This window comes from Chenopodium quinoa, unplaced genomic scaffold (genome assembly GCF_001683475.1).
Source record: "Chenopodium quinoa cultivar QQ74 unplaced genomic scaffold, ASM168347v1, whole genome shotgun sequence".
NCBI classification, from domain to species: Eukaryota; Viridiplantae; Streptophyta; class Magnoliopsida; order Caryophyllales; family Amaranthaceae; genus Chenopodium; species Chenopodium quinoa.
In genome coordinates, this window is record NW_018743574.1 from 5,607,958 (window position 1) to 5,619,570 (window position 11,613).

The following is an 11,613-nucleotide window of genomic DNA, read 5'->3' on the forward strand; positions in this document are numbered from 1 at the left end:
ACAATCTGCACCCCGTTGGGGAGGTATGTAGTACACTCGTACAGACTCATATTGTTCAAATCGCGTTCCTGGATGTCATCAAGGGATTCGAAACTGTGTACATCGATGCAGGATTTAACACTCAACCAGTAACAGCGGAAAGCTAAGGGTAACGAAAGGATCGGAGTTATAATTTAGGTGACAACGAGCTGAGGCGTAAATATCAGGTTTCAGAAACATTAGTATGTCTCCATGGTTAATTGCCTAATTGGAGACAGGATTGCACTATATGGTCACATTGATTGTAGGAGGATTATATTCTTGGCAATTAATAACATGTTTTATCTCCTCTTCTAATTCTCTCTTGTTTCCATAATGGTTTACATGTTCCCTAAATTTCGATATCTTATACTCCATTCGTACAAGAATGTACCATTCACGACAAAATCGTGTTGGCGTTACAAAAGAAATTGCGTTTGTTTGTTGTGCTAGTTTTAGGCAAGTTCAAGTTCAAGTGTCTGAGGTTATGCCAAACTCATCTATCCATTTCCATTACATACAGTAATTTTACAACCATAGTCTATACATACAGCTCACATCAAACAACTTTAATTGGAAATTTGGAGCTATTTGTTGAAATACTCAAATTTATGGACAACCATTAACTTCGTAATAAGCAAGCAATAATGTAAAAGAAAGTTTGCCGTATGAATAAAAATTAGCTAATTTTGGTTTTGCTTCTATAATCAGTAAAATGAGTAGGCCAACAAACATAGAGAAATTTGTCTTCTTAATTAGTTCATAGGTTTTTTTAGTGTAATCTTTAACAGAGCAACATACATATGTTTGTGGACTAGTCTACATGGAACTAATAATACAATAGATTTATGATTAATATTTGATTTGGTCTGAATCTTTATTTAATCAGGGCCCTAAACACTAACGACCGAATACCTTAGAACAGTTACTGTCTATCCAACCATTCGAAGCCTCGAAGATTGGAGTTTCGACGTCTCCTAATAAGTTTTAAAACATAGTAGATTTCTCATTCATTCGTACAAAATGGTTGTGCCACCAGGCAAGACAACTCCCTACTATACAGTGTAAATTAATGCCTACACATAATTTCTACGCAAATTGCATAAGATGAGTTTGAAGAACGTATCCACTTAAAAATTTCCTAAGTTGGTGAACTTTATATATAATTCATACATACATGTCATTAAAAAAAAGGGTTTCGACGTTTCGTGTATTTACCAACACATAATTTCAGACTCATCAAGACTTATGTCTCGTGAAAAAATAATTTCTCTCTTCATGCCCTTTTTTCTATATTGAATTTGAGAGCAAGGGTACTATAATTGCAAGGAACATGCACGAAGAAGCATTCCATCGTTGTCATAATTTAGTTGTATGATCATACTTCCTAAGTTATTCTATTGACGTAATTTTAAAGTATTACGGAGTATTATAAACACAAATTGGTAGTATTATTCCATTTCCACTAACCGTTCTAACGTGTGGGACTTAATCGAGCTACTATCAATATGTGTCTGATTATCCGAAATATAAATTTTGGCAATGTAAACAACCCCTTTGTACCTATGTATTCTTCTTACTTTGACTTTTTACTTTCTCAGACATTCCAATTAAATTAAATATAGACGAAGAGAATACTACTAACATTTGATATCGAAGCCCGAGTAATATAAAACCCTACCCATACCACCCTATTTAAGAATTAATCCCAAGAAACCCAAAGAAGAGATGGAAGCAACCGCCACTGATCCATGCTTTGATCCTAGCTCCGTCCGTCACATATTAGTTAACTTTATTTAGAGTACCAACCCCTGAGAAATTGTTATATACATCCGGGTATACCGTACACCCATGAGTATTTTATTCTCATTTCAATGATTGTTTTTCATTTAATTATTAAATGAAGAGCAAAAACTAACCTTGAGTTAGTTGGGTACACAACGCACCCGAGTGTATATAACAAATTCTACCAATCCCCCTTCTCTATGTTTTTAAACAACTAACAGTTGATAATCAAAATTATCTCTCAAAATAAAAACTATGTGCCATAAATAAGTGAACACATAAAGTTAGGATCGGACAGAAAGAACAATTTGTTAAAGCCGGAGAAAAGAACAAGCTAAGCACACATAAGTAATTCTTTTTCGTGCAGTTACATATACTACATACACATACGTACTTAAGGTATAACACATACTCGGTTATTTTATTATTATTAAAATAAACACATACTCCGTACTTGGTATTAGATTAGTAAACTAAACATTCATCTAAAATTATTAATAGTTTATGATTAATCGGGATCACCAGTAACGTGGCGGTTTTCATCTAGGTACGTGTATTACCAGGTCTAGCAGCCCAAAAGAAAGATTGATGTGTACGTACAAAATTCCCGTTCGCTACGTGCATGCCAGGAGAATTATCGATGGCCAAGTCAGTACTACACGGTTGCATAATTTGAACTTTCAAAGCCTTAAAAAAACAACTTATCAACTACACTTCATTAACTATAAAACCTTAAAAACAACTTAATTAAATTAAACAGCTAAATCAATGATAAACTATTACGGAGTATTAATGATAAAGGGTCAGAACCACCACTAAGGAGACATTTCATGCCTAGATTATTAACGACGTGCATTACAGCATGCACATATACAAGTCAGCGTATAGATATTATTTTTATAATAAGGGTGGCTTAGCCTAGTTATAACAAACACGTAAACATTACTATTTGACTTTTTTTCATGAAGTATATATCTTCGTATTTACTTGTAATATTTTTTTTCATCAACAATTTATTAATATTTATTTGTTTAATTATGCATAGTGTGCTGGGTGTGACAGCTTGCATGATGCTAAGTGAACAATTTAACCACAAATTATACAATGGTGATTCAACCAATATAATATCAATCAATAAACCACAACCTTTTATGTCAATTAATTTATACTCCGTATTTTATTTGAATCAATTCTCGTCCACATCATCTGTTCTTTGGTCTTTGTGGCTCTTTCTCACAAGTAATACTGGCCGTAATCATCATACACTCACCAGAATTTTAACATTTTAGTATCAGTGGTATTAACATACGTTAGAGGCATATTGGACAGCAGAATTAGTCCAACTACTGTCGTTTATTTTTGTCCAACATACTTGTATTGCCGTACTATAGTTTAGGTATAAAAACTTACTATTTTAGTATTATTACATACTCCACAAAATAAAACAATTGAATTTTGAAGCTTTCCACAATGTTGATGTCAAACTAGAACCCATCTTCTTATTTCTATTAACAATCAGACATTTAAGTATTCATATCAATATATCATACATTAATTAATCATACTAGAAAGTCCATATTTATACAAATTGCCTAGTGCAAAAGATAATTGTATGAATAAGAAAGTTAAAAGAAATGTTATGCGTTTAAAGAAGTAGAGGTAGACTAACAGTCTAACATATGCAACTGTTTTCATCATAAGCTCATAGCCTAGATATAGATCAACCTACCTCCTCAATCCGTACAGTAGTAAGCAAAGTAATGTCCACTTAATTACGGATAAAAAGCATTGGAACCTAGTTCTTACTTCTTAGGTGGAGTGCTAATAAGTTAAGATAAATTACAAAAAGGTAATGATCATATCAAGTGAAATACGGAGTAACAATGCTATAGAATTAGCTACATGCCTACATCCGAATAATAATGAAGCTAAAACGTAAATATGGATGATTGGGTTTGCCCTACGGCACTGCAAGTGTTAGCCAGCAGCTAAGTTTCATTCGTACATTGAATTATCTACTGCCCTTACCTGAACACAGGTGCTCTTAAACTTCCATTTGTTCCACCACTTTAATGCCCCCCACTTAGGTAAGCTTGCGCTGCCAAGCTCAACTTATAAGCTACTGTAAAAAATCCTTTTAATTAACAATCCCATTTGCATGTACCCGGTGTACAGTATTTTTACTGTACATCGGGTTTTCGCACGTGCTTTTTTTTAAAAAAAAAAATCGCAGAATTTCAAATACCTAAAAATAAAAAAAAAAACGCAGAACAACAATGGAGGAGAGAGAAAGTGAGAAAACGCAGCTATCAATCATCCATTGAGGAGAGAGAAAGTGAGAAATCGCAAAAATTGCAGAAAATGATCATCAATCGAGGAGAAAAAAGGTTAGAAAACGCAAAAATTGCAGTAATCGATCATCAATCGAGGAGAAAAAAGGTTAGAAAACGCAAAAATTGCAGTAATCGATCATCAATCGAGGAGAAAAAAGGTGAGAAAACGCACAAATAGAAGAATTCGATCATCAATTAAGGACAAAGAAAGTGAGAAAACTTACAAATTGCAGAATTCGATCATCAATGGAGAATTTGACTTTCGATACAACAAATTGTAGCAATCTCATTCACGAATTGCTACAAAAACAGAGGCAAATTGAGACTGAATTTGAAATCGATTTAAATCGATCGATTATAGAAGAAGAAGAAACTAATTGTTTTGGAGATGAATTCGTACCAATATTCAACAATCCAGACAATGCAGATGAAGCAATCGATAATGCAGATGAAGCAATTGAGAATGCAGAAGACGCAATTCACAATGCAGAAAATCAAGTGGTTCCTGATAAATCAATTGATTCAAATTCAGAACAAACAACCAAATCAGATGCAACTAAAGGTAATTTCTATGAATTTTTGAGATTGTATGCAAAAAGTAACCCTTTGAATACATAATTGTTACCCTTTTCATGCATAAACGTGACCATACTTATGCCTAAATGTTACCCTCAGATTGAATGCAGAACTTTTTAGATTGCATGCAAAAAGTAACCCTTTGAATGCCTAAATGTTACCCTTTGAATGCTTAAAAGTGACCCTATTTATGCTCAAATGTTACACTCAAATTGTATGCTGAAAATTCAGATTGTATGCAAAAAGTAACCCTTTGAATGCCTAAATGTTACCTTTTTCATGCATAAAAGTTACCCTATTTATGCTCAAATGTTACACTCAGATTGTATGCTGAAAATTCAGATTGTATGAAAAAAGTAACCCTTTCAATGCCTAAATGTTACCTTTTTCATGCATAAAAGTTACCCTATTTTCAAACGAATGTTACACTTTTTTTTATGTTGTCTGTGGTTATTATCTGATTTGTTTGTATTAAATAACAGATACAAATCCAATTGATGCTTATGGTTTAGATCTTAGAGGATCATTTGTTGGTGTGGTAAGAGAAACTTTTGAAGAAATTTTGGAATTGTATGAAAAACATGTTGCTATACTGGGGTTTTCAATAAGAAAACATACAACTAGATTCAAACAACACACAAAAATAGTAACTGAGAAAAACTATGTGTGTTCTGCTGAGGGAAAGAGACATTCAGGTCAGAAGAAAACAAAGTTAGTTGAAATGGTTGATGAAGAGGATGTAAATGTAAAAACAAGAAAGCCAAGACAAGTATCCATTACAAGATCAAAATGCAAGGCATGCATAAGAGCAAAAGTGAATAAAGAAGGACAGTTTGAGGTGGTGGCTCATGTTATTCAGCATAACCACGAGCTAACAAAGCCACAGTGGCATTATTTGCATCGTTCTGAAAGAAAAATGACAGAGGAAAAAGTTGTAACAATCAAAACAATGAAATCTTCAGGTCTAACTACAATGGACACTTACAATTACATGGCTACAGAGGCTGGAGGAGAACAGAATATAGGCCATAGTGTTGTAGATCACCTGAATTTCTGCTCAAGGTTAAGAATGGAACAAATTGAGACTGGAGATGCTCAAACTTTAGTGAACATTTTAAGTCAGGAACAATCAGAGGATCCAAACTTCTTTTTTAGAGTGAAGTTTGACAAAGAAGGAAGAATTTGCAATATCTTTTGGAGAGATTCAATAATGCTAGAAGACTATAGGATATATGGAGATGTTCTTGTCTTTGATACAACATACAGAACCAACAGATATAATCTTATATGTGCTCCATTTGTTGGCATAAATAACCACTGGCATAATTGTATGTTTGCTTGTGCTTTTATTGGGGATGAAACGTCAGATTCATTTGTGTGGTTACTACAAACCTTCTTCAAAGCTATGGAGGATAGAAAACCAACTTCAATATTCACTGACCAGGACCAAGCAATGGCAAATGCTATACTAGAGGTAAAAGATTTATATTGACACCTTACATATTTGAGCTATGACAATAAAGTTTTCCTTTTTCACATAAAGTTACCCTTTTAGCTGCATAAAGTTACCCTTTTTAGTGCATAAAGTAACCCTTTTAACAGCATAAAGTGACCCCTTTATTTTCAATGCAGGTGATTCCTAATACAAGACATAGACTTTGTATATGTCATTTGGAGCAAAATGCCATAACCAGATTTGGAGCTCTTAAAAAAGACAAAGAATTCAAATTTGCATTCAACCAGTGCTTAAAGATGTGTGTGACAGAACAAGAATTCGAAGCAAAGTGGCAAGCAATGTTACAAAAATATGAGTTGACATAACACTCTTGGTACAAAAGAGTGTATGAGTTGAAAGACAAATGGTGTCCTGCCCTTTATAGAGATTTCTTTTCAGCAGGGATCTTATCGTCACAAAGGAGTGAAAGCACTAATCATGCCATAGGATTCAGAGCAAGTAAAGCAACTACTTTGATAGAATTTTATACCATATTTAAGAAGACAACTAATCGTTTGAGAAGCACAGAGAAATATGATGAGTTTACCTGTAGCAAGTTAATAGCATTCACTTCATTGCCTCTATCTGGAATGCTAAAGCATGCCGCACAGGTAAAAAGTTAACTGACAAGTACATAAATTACACCTAATATATGGCAATTTAAATGAAGCTACATGATTTTGATGTACAGGTTTTCACTTTATCACTCTTTAGAAATTTTGAAGAGGAGTTTGGATACTCTATGGCAACAACTGTTCAGATGTTAGGCAGTAATGAAGAATGCCTACTTTATGAAGTAACACTAGAAGACAAGCCATGGTCTGCACATCAAGTAAACAATATACAAGAGAGCCAAACTGTATGGTGTACTTGCAAAAACTTTGAAGCATCTGGATGGTTATGTTATCATTGCATCAGAATTCTACATTTGCATTCAGTAACAAGAATACCAGACAAGTATGTTTCAAAAAGATGGACTAAGTTTGCAAAAACAGAGGCATGGGATAAGTTGAAGAATCAGGATCCTAAACAGCAATATATTCCATGGAGGCAAACAATGATGAGGAAATACTACAATCTAATCTTAAAAAGTCAAGAAAATGAAGAGACAAGAGCATTTATGGAAGAAAGCTTCAGAAACAGTCTTAAAATGGTGGAAGACTTACTTGCTAGTGCTGCTCAGAAAGAAAGTGCAGAAGCTGCTTCTAACATTCCTGATGTGGCAGACAACACTCAAAGCAATACTGACGCTTCTTCAGCATCGAGTACAAACACATGTGTACTAATAATTCTTGATCCTAAAAGGGCTGTAACAAAAGGAAGAAGCAAGAGAGCAAAAGGAGGACTTGAAAAAAGCAAGAGAAAAAGAAAACCAACACTGCCACCTCCGAATTCAGAATTTGGATCAAAGACACCTAACTTACGACTCTTTTAAGATCTTTTTTAGAACATTTTTTTTCCGAAATTAATATACCTTGTATTGTTAAACTATTTTTCTTTTGTTTTTTTACTCTATGACTAGTTTAATGAAAATGTGATTGACACTTTTATTAGCACATGTTTAATTATTGGAAGACATCAACTTATGTTACCCTTTTAACGTATAAAAGTAACCCTTTTCATGCATAAAAGTAACCCTTTTCATGCATAAAAGTTATCCTTTCTATCCACTAAATCAACCTTTTCTTTGGAAATAGTTACCCTTTCTGTTAATAAAAGTTAACCCTTTTATCAATTAAAGTTACCCTTTCCATGCATAAAAGTTACACTATCTACCCACAAAAGTATACCTTATCATGTATAAACTTATTATTTCTACCCACAAAAGTAACCCTTTTTATGCTACAAAGTAAACCTTTTTATGCATGAAAGTGACCCTTTTCATGCATAAAAGTTATCCTTTCTATCCACTAAATCAACCTTTTCTTTTCTAATAGTTACCCTTTCTGTTAATAAAAGTTACCCTTTTTATCACTAAAAGTTATCCTTTTCATGCATAAAACCCCTGACCCTTTTATTTTACAGAAAAAAGTGTCCCTTTTCATGAATAGAAGTGACCCTTTTTCTACATAAAAGTGACCCTTTTCATTGCTAAAATTACCATTTCCAACAATAAAATCTACCTTTTTCTTAAATAAAAGTTACCCTTTCTATAAATAAAAGTTAACCTTTTCTGCATAAAAGTTACCCCATAAAAAACATAAAAATAAACCTTTTAATTACTTTATGTATTCACATACATCAGTATTCCAAAAACAACTAAAGACTTTAAACTAAGTTTAATTACATCATTAAACTTAATTTATGCACATACACTAAGTTTTTTCATTGTTAAAAAAACCCCCTGAACTAATCAGCTAACAACTATCAATTATTTCACTATTTAGAAGGAGTAAACTTTTTTGCCCTTTTTCCTTTGTTCTTTTCCTCTTCTCCCTCTGCCTTTGCTTCTGTTTCTGCTGCCATTTTTCTTTCTTCTGTTTCTCTCTTCTTCTTTGCAGCAATTGCAGCCTTTAATCTTTCTTCAATTCCATTGACATAAGCAGGATCTTTCTTCTTCTCATTGAACTTGTGTAATTCTAACAACACATCGTTCCTAGATTCATTCAAATCACACAATACCAGTGTGGTACAGATCTCTTCTCGTAAAAATTTCCTTCCATTAATCTCAAAACAGCAAAAAAAATAAAAATTATCAATATGTAATTAATAAAAGCAATAGAAAGGAAAAAACTACAGAAACTATATAGATAATTACTGTTTTGAGATCATTGAATTTGAACGATTCACCGACAAAATGGAGCATGTGATACATGACAAAGACCCCACAGTCCAAATTGTCAACTTTTTCTTTTCTCCATTCCAACTCAACAACTTCAAAACCATAAGAAGGTAGCTGAGAACTCTTTGGATGATTTCTTTTGCCAAGAAAAGCACCCATTTGAACACACTGACATAAAATATAAAAGTTTAGAATACATTAAAATCAAAAAAGTTAAAATGGAAACAATGAATCAACAGTAACATAACAAAAAAAAACAAACATAAACATACCATCTTTGAACACAATTCTTTTGAATAAACAAGAGCAGAATCAGTCCAGATAATGTTGTCAAGATAATATACCAACTCTTTTGTATGATCAATAACATACAAAATGTAGTGATTCTCAATGAGAACAGGAAAATAGATCTGAAACAGCAAAATTAAAGAGATTTAAACAGAGCATATCATAAAGAGAACTCTTTTAAATTTATTACATTAAGTTTAGAATAAAAATACCAGATCAACATCCATTATATTACATTCTGGATTCTCATAGTTAACCCAACCTTCCCATATGTCGTGCAAATCCTTAACAACACTAGATATGTTACCTTTGCCAATATTGTCACAAACATGCAAGAATGAAAACTATTAAAGTATAAGATCTCAATAATATATATATATAAAGTAAATGTGTTAAAAGATATAAAAAAAGGAATGAGATAACTTACACTTTGCCTAACACTGAAGAAGAATTTCCGAGGACCAGTAGCCTGAAAACATGCTTTCTCATTCAAATACAGACAGAAGCAATCAATAACGCACCATCAAATCCTGAGTGGAGCAACAAGGGACACCATGTCTTCTCTTGGAATTAAAAAGTTCATTCCAAAAGTAACAAGGCTCTCACTGAAACAATAAAAAATAAGATCAACATTAAAAAAAAATATATATAAGAAAAAAAAACAGATAAAAAAATAATTATAATAAAAAAGGATACTTAACTTCTTATCCATTGAAACATCCTTCAGCAAACAATAATCGAGAATTTCCAAATGTAACTGAGACAAATTCTTGAAAATCCGAGCATTGCTCTTTACAAAAAGAGTTACAAAAGGCACATGCACACCTACATGTCCACAGTCCCAGAGAGCATAGAGATTTATTTGCTCTGAGTCGAGGAGGTTCATTTTGATCAATATGCCCGACAGGAATATTTTGAGTAGGACCAGGAATGATAGCAGAAGGTCCAGAACCATTAAGGCCTTCATTAACTATTTTTCCATGACCATTGTCATCATCCTTAGGAATATTTTCATCGAAACCTTGTGCAGGTTCTTTTTCAGGAACAAAATCTTTGTTACCTTCTGTAGGTTCATAAAAACCGCGAAACATATCATGTACATACTTCATTTTATTACACTCATCAATTAAACCATCTAAAATCTTCAAATAATGAGGATCAGAGAGTAGCAGTTCAGTTTGAGAAACTGAAACAAAATCATCAGAAGATAATGAAACACTTCTGCGAGAAGTAATCAGATCATTCAAGGTTTGAAAACCAGTTGACTGAACAAATAATAAAACATCCATATTTCTTTTAAACAAAAGAAACGTTTCATGAACAACCTACAAACATATGAACAATGAAAAAAAAATGTTACAAATAAAAATAATAAAATAAGTAGGAGATCTAAATATATGCTAAAAGTGACCCTTTTAAATGCATAAACTGACCCTTTTAAATGAAAAAAGTTACCCTTTTGTATGAATAAAGTAACTCTTTTAACTTAATATTGAAGATAACTTTAATGCAACTAAAGGGTAACTTCGGTGCAAATAAAGGGTAACTTTGGTACACAAAAAGGGTAACTTTTGTATACAAAAGGGTAACTATTGTACACAAAACGGTAACTTTTGTACACAAAAAAGGGTAACTTTTGTTTACAAAAAGCAATAATAACTAAACATATAAGAAAACAGAACACTTACATCAGTTGAAATTTTTTTAATTTCTTCATCGGTCATAATACCTTCTGGAAGCTCAAATGCAACAACGCGACCAGTGGTACCACTTGTAGAAGGACCCTTATCATAACCCAAAGTAGGAGCTGGCTTAAAAACAGTTCCCCTAAAATAAAGCTGTGACACAGGATATGTAATAGTATCCAATGGTCCCTGCCCATAACCACGAGCTTTGATCTCTAACTTAATTCGCTTCTTAATCTTTACATCCGTCCAATGTTGAATTAAAGGAAGAGTACTACTTTCCTTTTCACCTTGAAAATTTAGACGATGAAAATACATAATTTGCAAAGCCAGCAAACAACCACTAACATTTTGAGCATTTTCATCATCCGTATACTTCTGAACAACCTTCTTTAACTTTTTTAAAACATATGAACACCAATCAAAAGTTTTAATTTCATCAACTTTTTCAACAGCTTTCAGCAACTTCAATGAAACAGTCCTATTAGTAGTAGGAGCTAAAAAGCTAGACATAGCTTGAAGAACAAAACACCTCTTAAATTCTTCCCCTCCATCAACCAAATCAACCATCCTAGACTCCAATTTTGACAAATGAAGAGGTTGCTTACCAGAAAGACCATAATCAGATTTCCATGCCTGAATGATACATTT

General features: G+C 32.9%; 1 protein-coding gene across 1 annotated transcript; it reads left to right on the forward strand.

Moving 5' to 3' along the window:
• The first annotated feature begins 4,382 nt into the window (after positions 1 to 4,382).
• Positions 4,383 to 7,642, forward strand: LOC110682578 (protein FAR1-RELATED SEQUENCE 5-like). Its single transcript, XM_021858934.1, has 5 exons — positions 4,383 to 4,698; positions 5,195 to 6,186; positions 6,345 to 6,508; positions 6,593 to 6,818; positions 6,899 to 7,642. The coding sequence occupies exons 1-5, from the start codon at positions 4,383 to 4,385 to the stop codon at positions 7,640 to 7,642; spliced, it is 2,442 nt and encodes an 813-aa protein (XP_021714626.1).
• Positions 7,643 to 11,613: the final 3,971 nt, after the last annotated feature.